The sequence below is a fragment of the Fukomys damarensis genome, unplaced genomic scaffold (assembly GCF_012274545.1).
Source record: "Fukomys damarensis isolate Sample0158 unplaced genomic scaffold, DMR_v1.0_HiC HiC_scaffold_12, whole genome shotgun sequence".
NCBI lineage: Eukaryota > Metazoa > Chordata > Mammalia > Rodentia > Bathyergidae > Fukomys > Fukomys damarensis.
This window is the reverse complement of record NW_022900924.1, coordinates 31618945-31641784: the sequence shown is the minus strand read 5'-3', so window position 1 is coordinate 31641784 and position 22840 is coordinate 31618945. Positions and strand designations below refer to the sequence as shown.

General features: G+C 34.2%; 1 protein-coding gene across 1 annotated transcript; it reads right to left on the bottom strand.

The window, feature by feature from the left end:
- Positions 1-372: 372 nt before the first annotated feature.
- On the bottom strand, positions 373-22009 carry Skil (SKI like proto-oncogene). Its single transcript, XM_019208705.2, has 6 exons — positions 19822-22009; positions 8459-8556; positions 6643-6875; positions 3792-4021; positions 3280-3504; positions 373-2503 (listed from the first exon to the last, which is right to left on the bottom strand). The coding sequence occupies exons 1-6, from the start codon at positions 20914-20916 to the stop codon at positions 2345-2347; spliced, it is 2040 nt and encodes a 679-aa protein (XP_019064250.1). The 5' UTR covers positions 20917-22009; the 3' UTR covers positions 373-2344.
- Between the last annotated feature and the right edge of the window lie 831 nt (positions 22010-22840).

The window sequence follows — 22840 nt, the reverse complement described above, 5'->3', positions numbered from 1 at the left end:
AATGATTTTGTTTTTCCTAAAAATAGTATTATGAAGTCTGAGGGAAAATTCTGCCTGCCTAGTGAACTTGGCACATAAAAACTTACATCAAAACAAACTTTAAATTAGCAACCAGTACATAAAATGAGCATGCAATGAACAGAATAAGGGTAAGACTTTAAGCACAGGTCATTTTTTAAAGTATTACAAAATCTCTATATTGTTTTCAAGCTATATGTGGTACAATTTAACTTAAAGTACTTTTAACAGTAATATTTACAATTGACTAAAAAACTATTTTCAACGAAGTTAAAAACCTATGGCACATCAACATATCTTCTAGAAAATGAAGACTATACAGTGTCATGTGATGAGTTTTTATTACGTGAAGATTAGAAAAAAAAATTTTTCTTTAGCCAATTCTAAATCAAGGCTTTATAAATAATGGTGTTTAAGGACCAGTTAAGAATTCTAAAATAACGTATTTCAAAAATAAAGCAATTTGTTTTAGACATTTTGGGTTGAAACCTAGGTAAGCTTACCATTTACTAAATAAAATAAGCAGAAAGCATTTAAGCAAATTAGAAAAATAAATGAAATTATAGGTGCTTGAGTTTGTCTCCCAAAAAAGCTGACGTGACATAATTAACTTAACAACTAAAACAAAACTATATCATAAAAGTCTGTAATTTTCCTTGCCCTGATCTAAATAAATGGCACTGGGAAAAATACATCATTTTAAACATTTGCTTTTCCATGTTATTTTAATATCTGTCCACCCTTGTGGAAACTCAAGAATCAACAAATTTGATTACAGGGTTAATAAAGTTTAAATGCAAAAAACATATTAGATCACACTATGTTTAAAGAAACTGCACTTTGGGAAGTACAAATTTTCGGGGGGGATATGTGAGTACCATTAAGCAAAATATGAAAATTACCACTTAGATGATAATCTAAGAGTTCTGAAGTTCTATACCATGAGAGTATCCACCTTCAAAATGACGCAAACAGTATTAAACTTTAACAAAATTATGTTTTAAATAAAATAGCTTAAGGAATTTCAGATAGTACCTTATAAGAACATGAGAACAAAATTCATAGAATATTATCAATGGCAGTTTCAGGAAACTTCCTTTAAAAAGATGCATACTGAGAATTTTACCTAACTTTTAAGCTAAGAATGAACAAATGTGAAATTTTCTATTTAAAATAACTTTTCTGTGCAGAAAAAAAAAGTGTAGATGTTACCCTTCCCCAAACTGTGTAATTCTTTTGCCATCTAAAACTTATCTAAAAACCTTTGAGAAGCAAATAATTAAACTACCCTATATTAACCAATCAAACTCTATCTATTGATTATAAATTCCTGACTTTTGATACTAAAGTGTAATTGAAAATGGTCCATTTGTGCAAATTTTGGTAACATTTAAATATACAAAAGTCCAAAGTAACTTTAAGCTGTTTAATATTTTATAATTTAAAGGAGAACAAATCCATTATATAAATTTCAGGAAGACCCATAACTACATATAAAAACTGTACAGGAGGATTATGGTCTATATAGAAACTAATATACATCAATGGAATCAGTTTTTCTCAAGAACATTAATATTTTCACACCACTAACATTTCAGACATTTCTAACAGTTCAGAAATTAATTTTCTGAATTCACTGCAAAAAATCCTAAATACAACCACACTTAAACTAAAAGACAAATTACAACTGCTTTTTGTGTTTAGCAGCAATGAATGACAAAGCATGTCAATCCTTCCCCTCTGTGTCCATGGGGTGTGCTATGACTTCATCAATGAAATCTCTCTTAGGAGACATTGAAAGGAGGAAAACTGGTGGGAATTCATTCCACAATCTGAACAAAGTAAAAGCAAATTCTGTGTATAATAATGAGAAGTAGATCATGTTGAAAAAAATGAAGACATACTCCATGGGTAGCTTTATGCTACACATTTGAATTATGATGCCACTATTGTATCTAAAATTGAATCTGAAATATGTATAACAAAAGTGTCCAGAGCCACTATCCACCACATAATGCAGCTTTTAAAAGGTATATAAGTATTAAATTTGCATTAGAAATATAGGTAATTATTTATTGGTTGAAACCATATACTACTGTTAGTTACCAAGCTGACCGGGGACAGAAATGTACAAAGAAACATACATTTTCATTCATTTGGAAAATGTAAAAATTTATGTACTAATATATAATCTCTTCACTTTCCTTGATCTACAAATGGACAGAATGCACAGTTATCTTCATGCAAATAAGATATTCAGGATTCAATCACCAAAGCAAGCAACAAATAAACCCTGTAATACATGGATGAATCTCTTTAACAGTTTCTATTCTTTAGCAGTCTTTGATGATTTCAAAATTTGAAGTTTTAGCTCTGTTATCATCATCTCTAACTTCTGTCTTGCCTCCCGCTCCTGTCTCAGTTCATCTTGGAGTTCCTGTCTATCAGCCTCGGCATGGTCCAATCTCTGTCTCAGTTCTGCCAACTGTGTGATTTAAAAGGCTGTGTTAGTTTTCATTCAATTTTCTTTTCCCATTTAATTCTACCAGGGCAAAACCTACTTTAAAATTACTTTTTACAAAATGAATTATTTCATGTATTCTACAATCCCTTGAATGTCCACTACTTTTCACTTGACATTTTGACATAACATCAAATTGAGACAAATGCAAAGAATCAAGAGGAATAAACATCTATAGCACTTTCATTATGATCTACACTATACCTCTCATTAAAGGCTGTAGCCTGCTCATATTAGTGATTTGTTCATCTCTCAATCGTGACCTACTACTAATAAAAATTGTTTATTTTACCTGCAGTACTTCTGAATACTGCGGACAAGAGCTCGTTTGTTAATTTTGGGGCTTGAAAGCCTGTATACTAAATCAAAATATCAAAATTTATATTTAAAAAATGCATCCATTTATTTTGTGCTGTGAGCAATCAAGCCCAGGACCTCAGGCATGCTAAGTAAGTACCCTACTAGCGAGCTACATTCCTAGCCTAAAATAATACAAAATTTTATATTCAAGTAGCTAGTGATTACCAAGTTAAGTAATTACAGAGACCCAATAAAAGTTTAAAATAACAAAGGTCAAAACATCATCTTAGACAATACAGCATAGATTTGTGCTTACCATAATTATATTCAAAATTAGCCTAATAAAATAAGCCTGACAAATCTTAATTCCTTCAACAGAGAAGTAACAGTTCCATTTCAATACTGAAAGGGCAGCATTATACAAATTGAGTAATTCTTACCTGTGCTGCATATTCAGCCTCTTTGTCTTTTTCTAAATTTGAGTCACAGGTACATTTTTGCTTCATTACGTGCTCCAATTTTTTCTCTAAGTCTTTCTGCTCAACATAAAACTCTTCCATTCTTTGAGCATGTTCACTCTGTAAAGATTCAAGCTCCTTCTGTAAATTCTGTTGTTCCTCAGTGAGTTCCTTCATAGCTTTTGAGCTACTCAACATTTCCACTTCCTGTAACATTAAAAAAAATTACAATACAATTTTTACTTTAGTTTTATCACATTAAATATCTGAGTGCAGAAAAACATGGGTCAGAAAATATCTGAAATTTGGCTATGAGTCAGTTCTATAAAGGATAAATTATCTTGAAAAACTATTTACTCAAAAAATAAGTATTTTAAATCGCCTGTAAGTGTAAACTCTGAATAACCTAGAGCACATTTTCTGCTCATCTTTTCTTACTCTGAATATGCCATAGTGTCTTTTATAATGTACTATTATTTAGATAACAATATTACCATCTGCAGTTGTTGCTTCTTTTGCAAAATTGAGTTCAGTTTCTCCTGTTGTTTTATGTAAGTTCTCATTACTTCTTCCATGATCTTTCCCTTATCATCCTCACAAATAACATCTTTGAAGAGAAGCAGAGATGAAGGTGCAGCACCATGCTTGCTTGTGTCTCTTATTAAGTCACAGGTGGTAGAATCAGATTTTTTTTTACTTGTAGAATTACTTGAGATTGATGCATCTTTGAGGAAAAAAAAAAAGTAAAAAGTATGAAAGTAAGTGTTAAGTCACCAGACCTACTCAAATGAAATTTTTAAAAATTCCACTGACAAATCAAATTAAAATATTTAGAAATAAATTTAACAAAGTAGTGGAAGATGTATACAATGACAACTACAAAACACTGCTGAAAAGAATAAAAAAAAAACCCTGAATACGTGGAAAGATACCCATATTGAAGAAATGATATTAAGACAGCAATATCCCCTACATGATCAACTTATCCAGTGCAACTATCAAATTTTAACTCATTTTTTTTGCAAAATTAACAAGCATATTCTAAGATTCATATGGAAATGTAAGGAGTACAAAATAGCCAAAAAGAATGAAGTTGGGGCACTCACAATTCCTAATTTCAAAGCTTACCACAAAGCTCTAAATCAATGGAAAAGAATTCTTAGTCCTGAAATAAATACATCTATAGTTTTGTAGGCAATTGTTTTTTGACTAGGAGGGAAAGATAATGCAATGAGGAAGAAACAGTCTTTTCAACAAATGGACAACTATACACATGAAAAACAAGACTGAACCTCACATTGTGTATAAAAATAAATTCAAAATGGATCAAAGACCTCAATGTAAGAGCTAAAATCTTTAAATACAAATGTTTCTTTCTGATCTTGGATTCTGGTCTTGGATAAATGTTTCTGAAGCCAGTAACCAAAGAAAACACACACTAGTGGAACTTTCAAAAAGTTGAAAATTTGAATGCTTCAAGGGTCCCTAAGAAGATAGTAAGTAAATATCTGACAGTGGTACAGTACATATAAAATCTGCTATTCAGAATATATAAAGAACATTTACAACTCAATAGTAAAGAGATAATCCAATTTAAAACAAGCAAAGATCTGAAGTTTCCTCCAAAGAAAATATGCAATGTCCAGAAAAATATAAAAATATATTCAATCATCATTAGTCACTGGGGAATAACAAATCAAAGCTACAAGGAGATAGATATCATTTCACAATCACTGCAATGGCTATATTCAAAAGACAGTAATAGCAAGTGTTAATGAAGATGTACACAAACTGAAACCCTTCTAAACTACTAGAGGGAATGTAAGATGATACTGCTGCTTTGGAAAAGTTTGATAATCTCTCAAATTGTTAACATACTTATCATATGACTTAGCAATTCCACTCCTGAATATGTACTCAAAAGTACTGAAAATATATCCCCATACTAAAATTTGAATAATGGACACAGTTACAAATATCGATCAACTGATAAAAGGATAAAGAAAATAAGGTATATCTAGACAATGAAATAGTAAGCTATAAAAAGAAAAATACCAACATATGAACATGGATTGAGAAAATATCAGGCTTAGTGAAAGTAACTCTTAGTATTAAATGTCCAAAATAGGCAAATGTATAGACAGAAAATAGGTTAGTGTTGGCCAAAGTTTAGGGAAAAAGAAGAAAGATGGGTGACTGATGAAAGGATTATAAGGGTTTCCTTTTGGAGTGATGAAAATGTTCTGGAATTAAAAAGTTGTCATGGCTGCACAACTCTGTGATTATACTAATAATGTACACTTTAAAGGGGTAAATTGTTGGGCTGGGGATTTCACCATCTGTCACAAGCCAAGATCCTGAGTTCAATCCCCAGTACCAAAAGGCAGGTGGGAGGGCGGTAAATTGTTGTATGTGAATTTTATCAACTATTTTTAAAAACTCAACAGAATTAATTTGGGAAATAAAATACAATGTAAATATGGCATAACTGTATACTACTATTGCTTATATATAAATACAGAGGAACTTGACTTTTAAAATGTTTAAAATATAGAAAATACTCAAGAATCTAAATTCTCAGGCCCACGATTTAGCTCAGTGGCACCACACCTGCCTCACAAGAGCAAGGCTCTGAGTTCAATCCCCAATACTGGGGAAAAAAAGAACCTCAATTCTCTACAAAAAGGAGAATTCTCTAACTGTTGCAGAGCAGCTAAAGGAAATGTCACACTGCTTAAGCACTAAACAAAGCAGGGCTTCTCCCTGGACTATAACACAGGCAGTGTCTTGAGTATATTGCACATGTCTCATTTGGTCACTGTATTTTCAAAGCAATGGTAGGTAGGCAACTTTTTTCCTTGCAGATAAGCCAGAATTCTGCATTTATGCAATCTGCATGGGTTCCCAGAGCTTTCAATCAATTGCTTTATTCCATGACTTAATTTCCCTGAGATTTACACCTACTTTTCCTTATGCATACTTATCAACATTAGTGACATTGTTTTTCAGTTCACAGCAAATTAAAAATGGGAACCTAAATGAAGAAATGTAACAGCAACAAAAGAGAGGAAGGAAAAACATCCAAAAAAATCACTTGCAGTGTGAAACCATGTTTTAAAAAAATGTATGCACATATATATTTATATATATATATATATTTCATAGTTAGCACTATTCTAGAAAAGTACAGTAATTAAAGTTCAAAGAAACATCTTGTTTTGAAACGTGACTTTTTTAAGGTAAAAGTTTCAATTGTGTAAGAAATTAGCTTAAATTAAAAACCTTCAAAATACTGCATGAATGTGTTAATATCTGATTTTTAAAATATAATTTTTGAATACTTACTTAAGTGGCTGTATAATTCTCTACTTGTTTTTAAATCCATTTTCTCTTGTTCTTCAAGTGACACATCTGGATAAGACACTGTTTTTTGATGTTTACTACTACTATGAGGCTTTTCTGACGATCTTGATACAAATTTACTTGCCTCTGTTTTTGTGACCTCTTTAGACTGGGATACAGCAGAAGTAAGTGACACATTTGGGGCAACTACTTTATCACACATGTATAAGTAATAGCTGAAAACAAAGAAAGGAAAATAAAGACATATATTACATATTATTTTAGGTAGAAAAATCAAAAGATGTGACATATTTCCACAGCTGAACTCAGTTTTTTAGCCAGACAAAATAACTTGGAAAATAAGGTCAGCAGAAAAAGAGTTCTTATAAAAATAAGTACTTCAGGCAATAAGAGCAAAATTATGAGGAATTTTTATTATTTGGCAAATCATTTCTGAGTACTAAAAAGACACAGATAAAAAATTAAGTCTCTCCTTCCCTCAAAACCACCTGAAGGAGAAAAAAGCAAGCAGCACTTAGTAGAACTCTAATAGCTCTGAGCAGGTAAGATTTATTCCAGAGGGTGAAGAGGCCATATATTACTTTGAAGGCCTGTTTTCAACCTCCAAAGCAAGGGACACTTGCTCTTTGCTAGGTGAGGCTGCTTTAGTCACCCACTGCATGGCCCCGGCCTGATTAGTGACAGACCAATGAGGAGCTCCAAGAGCTTTCTTACACAATTCACAGAAAGAACACAATGTGTGAACACACCCCAGCTACCAAGCAGTTCTTCTTGTATCAAACTCCACAGAGCAATCTTACTTTAATACTTCAGTACTTTCTACTTAATAAAACAGAACAACAAATTGGGCAAAATCAAGATTGAAAAGATAACTACCAATTTTGCTCAAAGCTAATGTAAGATTGTTCAACAGATTATCTGCAAGGCTCAGAGAACAAATTTGAGCTAGATATTTAAATAACACATTTTAACTATAATCTTAGTAGCCCTTAGTGAAAAGATGCAATCAGTTAATACTTCATCACCTAAACATCAGATAATCGATCTCCTATCTTGTTTTCTTTGTATAGAACAGCTATGTTGCTCCTCTATCTCATGAACTCAGATTCTGCACAAAAAAGAAAACTGATAGGTTTCATAGTACCCAAATGACTTACTTCAAGTTTAATACATATAACAGTGATTTTTGTGCAACTGTAAATTATACTGACTGTTCATCATCATACTTGAGGGAGATTACATTTAAAGCAGAAGATAAAGATCTAAAAACATTTATGTATGGCTTTATTGAAAATAACGAAAACTTGCTTTTGAGAAGTGTGATTATTATAAAATCTCAAAGTTCCAAAAGAATTTTTTAGAACTATCAAAGTTACACACCAAACCATTAAAGAACTGATTTACCTCTTCAAGTTTTCAAAGGAAAACTTTCATTTTTACTTATGAGTAGGAAAGGAAGTCATTTATTTAAAGAAAAATCATAGAAATACCAAGTAGGTTATGTCAAATATTAAATACAATTTACACTTCATTTCATTTTAGAGTCATCAAATTTTTATTAATTAAGCAATATACAATCCTTACAATATCCCCATAATGACAAATATAAGTGAGATACAAAATCCCAAAGTTATTGTTTAAAAAGTTTCAAATTTTTTAAATATATTAACAAGAAGGCATAAAAATAGTAAATTCCTAATACCTAGAATAGTGTTTAGCAGGTAGCTAATAAATGAATACATGAATGAATAAACAAACAAGGAATGAATGGATAAACAAACAAATGAGTAACACTTACCTGGGGTGTAAAAATGAATGTGTCTGAGAAATATGTTCACCTTCCTGCTTTATAACAGGATACCATGACTGCAACTCCAGTCCTGGTGATGTATCAGTCTGTAGAAAAAGGTATAGGGCAAAGTTTATCAAGTGGAAAATGTAAGATTTGTTTGTTTGTCTGGGGTTTGTTTTATTTTGGCTGTGCTAGAAATCAAACCCAAAGCCTCATGAAGGTCAGGCAAATGCTCTACCAATGACAGTTCATTTTATCACCACTGGGTAAAGAAGAGTTAATGTTTTTAAGAGCCATGTACTAAAAGGCGGTCTTTCTTTAAAAGTACCATATCTAGTCCCCTGAAACTCAAAGAGACTGCTACATGAACTATCCTATCACAGGAAGTTTCAGTATATATGTTATCAGAAATTATTTTATCAAGTTTCATACTTATGAAATTGTACTCTGCACAACACTGGGAACCTGAGTCTTATTTTGCTCTTATAATGAATTAGACTGTCCTACCCTTACGGTATTCCTAGAATATTAACTATATAATATTCTACAGCAGTAAGTACTTTGGGAAGCTAAACCCAAAACCACTGTTTGTTAACAGTAAACAATTATTTCCTCAGAAATGTAAAAAGTTGTTTCGCTAGCTTTTTTAGTGCTGAAGGATGAGCTACACCAGTAAATAAAAGAAAATGATGAGAGATGTTGGTGACTTAATGAGCATATACCTACTAAAAATTGTATATATCCTGCTTAATTTTAAAAAATACCTCTCCACTGCGTAGGTTATCAATTATCTCCATTTCAGAGATTTAAAAAACCAAATGAGGTTCAAAATTAAGGGAAAAGGTGAATATAGGTACCAACTTCTCCCTTATTTTGGTTTGCTTTACAGTCTGTTTTGCCCTCTTTTCCTCCCCTCCCATTTTTTACATTATAATAATGACCTTGCTCTTTGGGGAAGAGAATACATTTTAAAAGGCAAGAGTCACTGATAGAAGAGGTAAAGGAAAGATGGCATGGTTATGATGAAGAACAAATGAGGTTACAGACAAATCCGGTACAGTAAAAAAATGGAATTGGGAATGCATTAGTAAAGTCAAAATGAACAGCAGGGTATTTTTCTGAAACTTTTCCTCTGAAGAAAATCCAATATTCCTCTGAGAGGCTTCAATCGCATCTGCAACAAAGCAAAATGTGTGGAAAATGATAACTTCATTCAACAGTGAATGAACAGGAGCCAGAGGTATAGTTCAGTGGTACTGTAATTGCCTAGCAAGAGTGAGGCTCTAGGCTCAATCCCTAGCACCACAAAAGAATAAAAACCTATTAAGAGATAGCCACTAAATACTAAGAATAATAAAGCTGTTTGCCAGATGTCTAGGTTGTTAAGAAAGGGAAAGGAAAAGGGAAAGGGAAGGATCTTAAACAATTATAATGAAAGCACAATGTGGGCTGGGGATTTAGCTCAGTGGTTCTGCTGCCTCCCTCACAAGCACAAGGTCCTGAGTTCAATCCCTGGTACCAATAAATACATAAATAAATAAATAAATAAAAGCACAAGTGATTTTGAACTGTCCATGGTGTGATCAGGGACATCCTGCTAATACAGGACTGATGTAAGTGAAGAAACCTGACAAGCAGCCCAGTGCCCTCAACAAAACAGGCTGAAAACAAAAGAAGCAACTCTAGGTCACACATCACCCAATTTGATCAGTCAGGAGATAACAAAGCCAGGAAAAAGCCAAAATCAAAACTATGGTAACTCATATTGGTAGAAGATCTACATTTTTGTAAAGAACTACTAGGCAAGGAATTTGAAAGAATATTAGCAAAATTACAGGGAAAAGCAGTATTCTAAAAGAACTTAAGAGTAAGGGCCCATCCATTATATACAAGGGCCGTTTTTTTAAAGCTCACATTCCTTGTCAAATATTATAAAGATTCAAATATGTATCACAATTCTGGAATAATATTCAGAAGCTGGGCAAATTCAACTGCTTATTTATAAAGTCAATCACTTGTTTACACAGTTTCTTCAGCCTAAGGCTTAGTTCTAGCAGTAAATGAGTTTAAAGGAACTGACTTCTAGCAACAAACACCAAATGACAAATGCTCTTTGACAGCTGACAGCCTAAGGAGAAAGGAGAATACAAGAAGATGAAGATAAAAACTGCATCAAAAAGCATGGCAATCAGAGAGCCTTGACAAAGACCAGGAAAAATAATTTAATATATCTCAAAGGTCCCCAATTCCCTAAGAGTATAGTAACTGGTGTGGAAGAAGTCTTTAGTCAACGTGACATAGATCAATTATGATCTGCATACCACTTAAGATTCAAAATTATTTTAAATATTTTAGAATTTAAAAATATTTAAGTATTAAAAAATCACAGTGGGCAAAATATTAACTCCAAACCTGTATGATAAAAGAGGTATTAATGACACAGGTAAGATAATCTAATAAATCAAATGAAATATAAGGTCATTTTTAATTAAACAAGAATGTTTTCTAGAATTCATGTGCTAAGCTCATTTAAAAAACAAGGCTCTTCTATAAATCAGTCCTATATCTGAAACAATTCTAAATGCACTAATAAATCATTCCCTGAATTTTTAAAATTATTAAAATGGATTTATAAATTTAAGTTTTTTCTACTATACATACTGAAATATCAAATCTTAAGAACAGCAATTTCTAAGCTTTTCCAGGCAAAGATCGTGACTTGAAAACAAAATTTTTAATCAAGTTCAAAACTGTAGTTTGATTTGTGAGTTTTATTTCTCTTCACAATGATTGTCTCTTCACTTCTATGTCTCTAAACTTTAAATACCATTTTAAATAACTGCTAGTATATTTTTAAATATCTCTCTTTTAATTGCTATTCCTTATTTTACTTTCTGTTCTCCTGCCGATCCACTAACAGAATCACAAACAAGGGTTCTAAGGAAATCTCTTAAGGATCATCTGATGTCTAAATTTCCTACTAAGACTCCTTTGCCAGATAAGTAGCTATCCAGCCTCTAGTGCAACAGCAGATTGAGGTCACAAACATTATTACTTTTGTATTTTTAGTACCTAGCACTATGCCTGTCATGCATAGGAACTCAGTATTTGTTGAGAAATCCAGTGTAGTTCATTAATTCTCAGGGAACCCTTTGGTAAGGTTTTGCACAAGGGTCCTGGAGGTGCAGCTCAATGATATAAGCACCTGCCTAGCATGCTCATATCCCTGGGTTTTAATCCTCAGCATCACTAAAGGGTGGGGGGGGGTTACAGGGTTACTGGGTAGCATGAAATTTAAAACAGTCACTTTTATGTTTGATATCCTTATATCCCCCATGAAGCATCAAAGAAGCCCAACAGTCCTTAGGCTGTATTTTATCAGATTGTATCACAAATTATGTAATACAAATGGTAGAAAAATGCACAACACTAACCATGATAAAATGCTGTAAGTTAATTTTACTTAATATGCTGTGGTGAGCCATTATAACAAATTATCCTAACTGCATGTTAAAAACAATTAAGAAAAGCACATATTACACAACAAAACATTCACAGACATGCCAGATTTTCTCATTTATTCTGCATTTGTGTCAACATACAGATTAGATTTCAAAAAAGGAACAATATAATTAAATGGCACAACACTAATGCTGTGGATCGGGAATGAAAATCAGACACCAAGATATGAGCATCTATTGCCTTTTATCTTACCTTTCAACACAGGAATAATTAATTATTTTATACAATTAAATGTTGAAATAAAATACATTATATGACTTGGCAAAGGAGAGATCTTTTAGTAGCTTAAGTGAGAGAGCCTTAACATTTTTAAATGCTTTTCTCACTCATTTTCCCCACCATTATCTACCTCAAAATGAACAGATGGCATCTCCATTTCATATACATAAGCAAAATTTCAGACATATTACTTCATTCCAAAGATTCTAATCTCTTAAGTCATAAAACTCCAAATAATATCTATGAAAGCAAACTTTAAACAATCCGAAAATGTGTAGTAAATTAATTTTTATAAGCAAAAATCAAAGTTTTTTATTGACGTTTCTCTAAATTTCTGCATCTTACTAGTTATGTATATACAGGATCCTCTGATCAGATTTCCTAATAAAGTACTATTGTATTTTTCTGATACAATGCTTATTAATCTCACAATGACAAATAATTTAGAGAGCTTGATTTCATTTATTATAAAAAATATTTTGTCACCATTTTTTAAACACACGAGCAATCACTTCTCCGCCTTTTGGCTAAGATCAAGTGTAAATACAAAAGCAGCTCCACCCACTCGGCATTACCCATATGTAAATACTCCTACTCGCACCAAAAAAGAAAAGACCTTCAGAAATCCTAGACTAAGGGCCAGGCCAAAAACCAACAATAAAAACTTTGCTCTTAGATGACGCTCTAGTTTTTAATTATATGATCAAATTAAATATGATCTTTATAGAGCCAGGCGTGGTGGTGCATGCCTGTCATCCCAGCACTCGGGAGGCTGAGGCAGGAGGATCGCTGTGAGCTCGAGACCAGACTGGGCTACACAGTGAGTTCCAGGTCAGTCTCAACTACACAGTGAGACCCTGTCTCAAAAAAAACAAAAAACAAAAAAACAACAACAACAACAAAAAAATGATCATGTCCTAGAGCCAAACCATTGATAAAATAAAGAAATCATGACAATGCCTCAAAATCGCAACAAAAATCATATGTAAGGTTTTTTTTTAAATATAGGAAAATCATTTTAAAAGTGTTAAAAAGTACTATAAAGATTAATTTCTAAATTTTTGTGTTCATAAGACAAGTAGGTTGATAAAAATTTAAGTCTATCTTCCTAATGGTATGAGTAACTAAGAAGTAAAATATAATGCATATGTATATGTATGTACACACACACACACACACACACACACAATTTTTTTTTGGGGGGGGTACCAGGATTGAACTTGGGTCCTTGTGCTTGCAGTAGAACCACTGGGCTAAATACCTGGCATAAATGCATATTAAAAGTACATTACTTTGTACTATTCCATTATAAATCATTAGCAAGTTTACCAAAAACATGGCACATAAGTAGGAAATAACTCCTTAGGTATAAATTGACCTGTCAGGGTCTTTCTACTACATATAATATTAAGATAGTCAAGGAGTCAATAAATGATTTCAGAAGTATACACAAGACACCCTACCAGACAGCTGCCAACAACTCTCACTGAAAGCAACCAAATCCTGCAGTGCAGTATCAGCTTTCCTCCATACTAACATGTTGTGAATGAGTGTCTGGACAACTGAAACGGAATACCATTACAAGGGAGCAAAGAGACACTTAGGAGATTTTAAGGCTTAATCTTGTGCCTCACTTCACTGTAATCATTAGTACGCATCAATCTAGTACAAAACTGGGACAGTATGATCTAAGCATCTGTACTGAGTTATCAAAGGACCTTCAGGAGTCACAGCAATGCCTGCTGCTCCCACGGGCTGAAAGATCATACCACCTATCTCACAAAGCCGATTTTGGGTTTGAATTGCTTTCAAATGCTCACAGGCAAAGCAAAGGATTAAGTTCTTATAGTAAATGTGCAACTATCACCTCAAATCCTTTATGTGAAGTGGTAAGTATCATTCCATAACTTGAAGGAAAAGAAACAAATTGATAAAAATCCTATTAATTCCTGGGACTTTAAAAAAATTATATACTACAATTCTGTGGTGTTCAGTGCACTTACTATTGCAACAATATGGAAATACCAAAGTTATATTTTCACTGAAATATTTTTCACAATTTTGAAACTGCTTAACTCTAAAGGCTTTACTTTTCTATCTCATTTTAGTACATATACCGTTTTTTAAAAATTATGGTCCCCCCCACCAAAAAAATGTATGGTCCCGGGCCAGGGATTTAGCTTAGTGGTTCCACCATCTGCCTTGCCAAGTGCAAGGACCGGAATTCAATACCCAGTACCAAAAAAAAAAAAAGTTATGGTCCCAGATTGTTTTGGCCTTCAAATAATAATAATAAAAAAAAGAAGATTCATCTTATTATGTACAATATATTCTATTCTCCATTTTATTCTATTTTATATTTTTAAATGCTAAGGACCCATCAAAGTAATTTCAAGACTCTCCCGACCCTTCTCAACTGGTTTCCCAAGAAAATTTAAAAATATCTCAAGAGCCAGGTGTGGTGGGCACACGCCTGTAACCCCAGCACTTGGGAGGCTGAGGCAGGAGGATTGCTGTGAGTTAGAGACCAGCCTGGGCTACATAGTGAGTTCCAGGTCAGTCTCAACTACACAGTGAGACCCTGTCTCAAAAAACAAAACAAAAATCTCAAGACAGGGCCAGGGATTTAGCTCAGTGGTGCCATGCCTGCTTGGCAAGCATAAGGTCCTGAATTTGATAACCAGTCCCCCCGCCAAAAAAAAACTCAAGGCATTTTCATTACATGTAATGAGTTAGCATCTTTCCAGTGGTACTACCTGTGTATCATCCTTGGGAAAACTGACAAAAATCATTATTTTTATCATTTTCTGCAGGGCTTACCTCTCATGAAAGGGTCTATGAATGAAAAATTGTATCTTAAAAAGGAACTCAGACCAAGAGGATAAATTTCTAAGTTTTTCCATTTTTTAGTCGTAAAAATGAATATAGATTTTGTATTTCCTAAAACACTGTGGGGTGGGAAGTTGCTGAACACACCTATTCCCAAAGTCTAAAGATTCTAAAACTCTATAAAGATTTCCAATAAAATGCCAGGGAAAAGAAAGGTCTACAAATCCTGCTACTAACAGAATTAAGTTCCAAAAACTTAATAACTCAACTCTACAAAAGCCCAGTGAAAAAGAAGATACTCTAAATAAACTCTAATCCAATCCAAGTATGTTTGTGTTGATCTACATCATTCAAAATCTGAAAAGTGGTCTCAAACATGGAAATGGGAATTATCTCCAACAGAAGAAATCAACATACCTATTTGGATTACAAGGCTAAAATAGAATGATTCAGAAAATATTACTTTTTATAATAAACCTGCTTCATGCTTTTTCTTGAACATTTTAAACAATTTAATATCCAACAAGCATACTGTGTACAGACAATTAGGCATGAGATACATTTGAATCCAATATTCAGTTCTTACTTGCTTTAGGAATATCTTCACATAATTTTAGATGAATTAAGGTGATGGAGAAAGAAGATTCCCCAAATATATATTAATACAATTTTCAATAATGATTTGAAATATCATCCTACATACAGAGTAAAAATTAGTAACTTCCAAAATGCTTTCCCATTCATTCTCTCATTCCTTGAATTATAGTAACCATTTATGTGCAAACTACATGTTTAAAGGTTAAACCATTGTTTTTTTAAAAGATACTCTAAAACACCATTTAGTGTTGATAAAAAAAAGATTTGTACCAGTCTCAGACTCTAAACTTATGGAAACAGTTATTAATTCCAGAAAGTTAGCATCAACAGTGGTCCTTCATATTTGTGCAAGAACTTTCTCTGATTGATTTTATACTCAGTTGATGAAAAATTTTGCTAATCACAAAATACAAACTACCCCAGATGTAACAAGCTACCACGAAATCTGCAATTAATGCTCGAACACATTTTGTTCCATCACTACTTTTTGTAGTTGCCCATTCTCTAGTCTATTTCCTTGTCTTCTGCAGATTAATAGTGAAAAGCACATTTCTTAAATAAATGTACAACAGCTTGCAAAGGGGAGACATTTCTGCACTATTATTTCAGTGCTCTCTACAGAAATGAAATGAAATGAAAATGCAAAGCTAAAAGTAATGAATGACTAATATCTTTTCAGGGTGAGATTTTGTTTGTTTTGTGACCTAAAGACTGCACCCAGGGCGAGAGTAAATGTATGCTAAGCATGTGCTCTACTGCTAAGCTCCACATCCAAGTGGGGGGGGGATTAATTATCTTTAGGACATCTATAAGGTACAGAGTATACCCTAGGTATTGCATGAAAAGCACAGTAGTTTGCTTAACTATGAGTAGTCCTGTCTGAATTTTAGGAATCTTTTTGATATATTTTTAATGGGATATACTATACATTAACTTTAAAAAAGTGGAGATTGTCAGCCATATTCTGTCACAGTGCAGAACCACATATAATTTTGCTATCAACTTCCTATAAATGGCCTCTTCTAGAGTGCTTGAAAATAATCTTAAATAAACATTACCCTTCAAATTTTATTTATAAATGACTGATTTGCTTAGCAACCTTTTCCCACAGAAACTTATTTGATCTAATTTTGATTTGATGGAATACCCACTGAAGACATGAAAAAGAAATAAGAATGATCTCTACATGTGTACCCTATAAATTACAATAACCATTTTTCTAATTAACATAGAAAACTCATATGGGATAATCTGATAATACCATACTTCAGAGCAGGTCTAATACCAAGTATCTTTCTTATGATCTGAGTAAGAAAGAGTTGACAATATAACTTTAGTTTCTACAAAGAATAAATTTAAATTCTTCATTCAGAACACTAAGCTTATACAACTCATTTCTCCCACCTAAATATAGTACTTAACTAAGCAAATTAATGTAGCTATTAGCTATGCAAATAAGTATTCATTGGTCATTACTAACATAACTTCCATCCTTTAGAATAATTAAATTGCTACATTTCAAGCAATTGCCTATTGAGTTTCAGGTTTTTTTTTTAATCCAAAAGTAATATTTTGACTATATAAACTATGTAAGCTTATTAAATTATATTCACACTAAACATAAAGTCTTTTACATAACAGGTTAATAGATTTAGCAGTCTTTTTTAAATAAAGGAAAAGAAAGCTGGGTTTGACTTTTTAAACCTCTGGTCAATTTGGTTTGTTTGGCAAACAACTCACTTACTCATCAATGATAATGAAAAATTTGCCCTGACCAAGGACTATTTTCCTTTCCCCTTCCCAGTTAAACACCTTCGTATACATATTATATATTATATACAGTATACAATTATATTAAACATTATATACTTGCACACATATTTACAGGTTTATACAGAATCAAAAAGTTTCTACTTCTAGGCAAAGTATAGAAAACCACCAGACTTAAGTCAGAAGACCTGCACTGAACTCCCAATTCAATTGGTATAATCTACCAGTTATACCAGCAGGAGCATGTTACCCATCTGGGACTAATTCTTCATCTGACAGGAGGAAATATTCTAACTCACTTTCATCACAGACCCTCAAAAAATTACCTAACACTGGGCACAGTTGCACACTCCTCTAATTCTAGCACTTGGGAGGTTGAGGCAGGTGGATACCAAGTCAGAGCCCAGCCTGGGCAAGTTAGCAACTTAGACATTATCTCAAACTTTTAAAATAAACAAACAAATGGCTGGGAATATATGTTGCTCAGTTCAATGGCTGTGGGTTCAATCCCCAGTACTGCAGGGGGAGGGGGCTACCTCACAGTGCTTTGAGTAGTAATTTCTAACCATGCTGTAGCAAGCACAAAGAAAAAAAACACTCAAGGTTTATACAACATGAGCCAAAAAGATATTTTCTTAAAGGTTAAATTGTTGGAAATTTCCTTAAAGTCTCAAAGCATATATAAAAAATTTTTTTTCTTTAAGTGCAGCAAACAGACTGGAGGGGAAAAAAAAAAAAAAAAGCACCTTCCCAAACCCAAAAGCGCATTCAAATTAATAAATTCTGGGGCAATAAGGGACTGCATCCCAGATAAAGGATGATTTCAATTTTAGCTAAACCTTAGGTTTGTACATGCAGTTTCAGTTGGGCACCCCCATACCAGGTTCTTAGTGGTTTTTTTTGTTTTTGTTTTCACACAGAAGAGGAACATAGACAAACAAGATAGCTTATCCCAAAAATGCTTAATTAAGTGAGAGTAAAGAAGAGTCAAGCAATATATCTGGCAAATTATGTGACTATCTAGACATGTAAGCCATAGGTCCCTAATTAGCTTGGGGCCAGGGTATTCTAAGTATCAAAAGGGGCAGTCCACTGTGTGGAAATACAGACTACCTCGAGCACAAAAGTCCACATTGCACATAGACAACTGTAAGCCTCATTTTACACTTTTGAGAGCAGGCTTAAAATTAATTCTGCTTTAAAACCAATTAATAAGTGAAGCTGAAGAGTGTAAATCTAGTTGCCACTGGAAAGGAATTTCAGGAGACTTTTGGAAAGCAGCAAGCAATGAGAGTCAAGAGTATCTATTGAGCTTCAGAAACAAATCTGTCCTAAAACTACACTTGAGTCAATTTCCCTCAAAACTTAAAAGTGCCATAACATCTTCCAGTCCAAGCCCTAACTTTGCTGTGCACAACCTGCAGCAAGTCATTTAATATGCTTCATTAATTTCTTCTGTGAAAGCAGGACAGAGCTACTTCAAAAAATCAAAATTAGTAGAAAAAATTAAAGTTATTAAAATATGACCAACTTGTTGTAAAAATAAAATTACATAAAAAAGAGCAATGCTTGACACATTTTAAACATACTGTTATCTAGTGGAATTATATATGAATTAAATCAAGTAGGAAAATACTTAACATACCAGTTCACACTATTTAAAAATTCATATCCTGTCTATCACCCAGTCATTCAGAATCTTAACTAGAACAAAGATATTAGTTCAGTCTACCAAATAATGCAGTGGAAAAAATAAGTTTAAGATCTCTTTGATGACAGCTTATTATATTACTATTTTATTAAACTTCATTCTAGCTGTCTTAATTTTTAAAAATCTTTTCTTTTCAAAAAAAAGATTTTTCTTTTCTAGAATTACAAATTCTTCAAACATCTTTTCTGCTTGTTTCCAACACTAATCAAATCTAAATATCCAAGCGTAGAAACATGAGAAGTCATAGATGTAGACTTAAAAAAAAATGCTCTGAAGCCCACCACAAGAAATGTTTAGCCGATGATTGTATCATTTTGCCAATGAGGTAACACCGTAACACCAAGGTGTAAATTATACTGAGTCCTAGGAAAACAGATTTACTCATCAAGAAGCAGGATGTGTGAAAAAGACAATAGATCAAAACAAAGCCCAAACCCCTCCAATTTTGGCTATATAATTTTGGGTAAGCCACTTATCTCTCTAGACCTCATTTGTAAAATGGGAATTACCTTCTGTCATAGGTTGTTTGGAAAGTCAAATAAGCAAAATATCCAGGAAAACACTTCATAGCCCAAAAATTGCAATACAAACACAATTTTGACCAGTGTTTTTTGCTGTTAAAGGAGCAAAAAGATTCTTAAAAATACATCAAATGCTAAACACAGAATTTTGATTTCAAAGTAAACCACTATCATTCAAAATCGCTATTTAAAAAACTTGCCTTGGATTGCGTTCTCTTTCCATTTCTCATGTTAAACTTCTCCTTCATTTCCTCTAAAACTATCTTCAGTTTCTTTTCTTCAGGTGTCCCTAAGTATTTTTGGTTCACATGAAGATAACAATGCCATTTGGCCGATTCAAAGCCCCAGTGGCAAGTTCTTTTGTCAGGTGATCTGTGAGAATGCATCACAAATGTCTGGGGTGCAAACATTCCACAACACTCCAGACACTGAATACATGGAGCATCAGGCTGCACGTAAAACTGAGGTGCAAACAGACCCTGACATTTGCCCAAGCATTCATGTTCCACTTCAAAGGCACTGCCAGTTTCCTTTAACTGGGCCAATGAGTTTTTAGCAGGAAGTATGCTGCCATTTTGCAGAAAAGTTCGTGGTCGCAATAAAGCATTACATAGTCTTTGTGCGTCAGTTAATGTGATCAGCCCACAGGATGGAGCATTGAATGGAAGTATACCCAGAACCTTTAAGATATGAAGCTGATCTGATGTACACCTTGAACAATATATATATAATTCATCACACACTGTATTTATTTGCTGAAGTGAAAATTCTCGGAGAACAGAATTTAAGACTTGGGGCAAACAGAGTCTCTTTTCTCCTCCAACTTGAAAACAAGAAACAGACTCCCCTTCCAAAACAGTCTGGGTGAGCTCTGTGGAGCTATCGGAAGGGATGAGTAGCGGGCCAGGAAGGACCTGAGGAGATGGAAGAGGCAGAAATACAGTGGGTGACATGCTTTCCTGGGAATACCGAGCAGAAAATGCTGCTGGTCCACCCAGAGAGCTCTGACTACTTAAGTGAAATTGTGCCAATGTGTGTTTCAAACTGGGATTTAAATTTAAAAGTTCAGGCACGGAAGTACAGGTTCGCTTGACATGTTCTCCATCAGTTTCCATCGGTGCTTCTCCATAATCATCCAAATGTTCCTTCTTTACCGTCGGCATCTTAATTGTTCTTCCATTCACATGAACTTCTGTCATCATTTTTTTCACTGGTGGGCTGCCATCCTCTCCCATCCTATTCAGTTTTCTATTTGAGCCCTGAGCCAAGGAGAAACTTGTCTGAAGGTTTTCCATTGCTACACTATTTAAATAATGAAGTCTGAGATTCGCATTGTTCAGTTGCTTCTTTGAAGAGAGAATAATGTATACAAACACTTATAGAAAATCTTAATCTCCAAAGAGAAATCTAACTCAATAGATTTTGCAACTTTTCTGGAGCGCTTATATCCTCATATAATTTCCCGCAAATGCTGTAAAATTTCTCATTTTGCTTCTAAAAACAGAATATATTCTTAAGAGGCACACTTCTAAGGAAGCTTTTGTTTTCTGGAGTCCTTCAAGTATATGTAAAACAAAGCTATCAAGTTCTCTTTTCAAGGTGTCCAGGTTCAGTGTAATGGTTTGTTATGGTTGCTTTGCTTTTTTATAATAAAGCATGTGTAAAGTTCATACCACTACTGTGCCATAAAACCTAGACTGAAACACAAGTCAAAATGATGCAACCAAATTTGATATTTGCTACCAAGGACAATTAAAAAAAAAAGGGAATGTGTCCTCTAAAAGTGGTCTGTCTGATAGTGTCTGTTGACAAACTGAAGACTTGTACAAATCTCCAAGCCTGTAAGAACCTCTGACTCCACTTGAACTTTTATCATCAAAAATTATATTTAAGGAAAAACTGTTTGGTTATCTTCAAGGACTATGGTTCATTCTTCTTTTAATGAATCTGGAAGAGAAGGGGGATGGGGGAGTTACATTTGAATTTGCTCCAGAGGCCAAAGGGTCAGTTTGAAACCAGTTTCTTAATCTTAAACTGAGTACACTTTACCAAAGGTGACACGAGTGACTTCTTTAAAATTAGCACCAGTTAACCACAAAAAACTTCATTTAAATAGAAAAGCAATTCAGAAGGTGGGCAAAGAGCAAAAACATCCCTCAAAAGGAAGAGGGCTACTCAAATTCAGAATATGAAAAACCTTAAACACCTCAAATAAAACAGTACAAGAGGATTTCAGCTGTGCCATTTAAACTAAAAAGTAATTACTGTACTTCTAATTTTAAATAAGGGAGGGCCAGGTGGGCTTGGTGGTGCAAACATGTACTCCCAGAATATTCCGAAGGCTGAAGCAGGAGGACTGCCAGGGGTTCCAGCCAGCCTGGGCTACCTAATGAGTTCAAAGTCAGCCTAAACTACACAGAACCGGTCTCAAAAAAAAGGGGGAGGGATCCGGTTTCTCCATCCCCCCAAAAAACTTAATATAGCCACCGTATGTAACTAAGTTACTTCAAAAGCATATTAATTCATCTAGCCAATGTATGCTATATTTCTGGAATGAATGAAGGTAAAAATTAACTTTCCCTTCAAAAGGGTTAGTGAATTTGCTTAAAGGAAACCAAACGCTTTAAGATTCTATGCCTGGGAATCTCCATCCTTGAACAAAATTAATCCGGGACAAAAAGCACAAGGCAGACAGCCCTCTCACAAAGAACGCAAATGGAGGAAGAGAAAAAAGAAAAGATACTTCTTCCACTTCCTTCTTTAGAAAAAAAAAAATGAAATCCAATAAATAGAATTTCTTGCTTTGCAAACTCCCAGCAATTTACCTTAAAACAAACCTATAAAGATTAAGAAGGAAGGCCACCAGCCATCGTACCGACTTTCGCCACCACAGGGCCACATCAGCCTCTGCAGGGTAGGGAAGAGGGCAGGAGGCACGACCCCCAAACCTGAAGCGCTCCGCCCACGCAAAGCCACCCAACCAATTCTAACCTTAAAGGGTGAAGACAGGGAACCTGGGGACCCGGGACGTCCGGGGGGTGTGAAAGAGGGTGGAGGGAAGTAGAGGGAGGAGTCCCCCAGCCACCACTCGGGAGCCCGGGATAACCCCAAGCGCCCTCCAACACCGCCCCACTGCGGGGGCCGCGGGGAGGGCGGTGGAAAGCCCCGCGCGCGCTCTCCCCGGGAAGTTCTGGGGTGTTACCTCCGCGCCCCGAGGGC

What these genes read in the sequence shown, in the direction of transcription:
- Skil (XM_019208705.2), bottom strand. Translation starts at nt 20,916, where the DNA reads ATGGAAAACCTTCAGACAAGTTTCTCCTTGGCTCAGGGCTCAAATAGA. An exon ending in GAAAGAGAACGCAATCCAAG is followed by an intron (nt 8,557 to 19,821) that starts GCAAGTTTTTTA and finishes CTTTTTCTACAG; the next exon opens with ACTGATACATCACCAGGACT. An exon ending in AGAATTATACAGCCACTTAA is followed by an intron (nt 4,022 to 6,642) that starts GTAAGTATTCAA and finishes TTTTCCTCAAAG; the next exon opens with ATGCATCAATCTCAAGTAAT.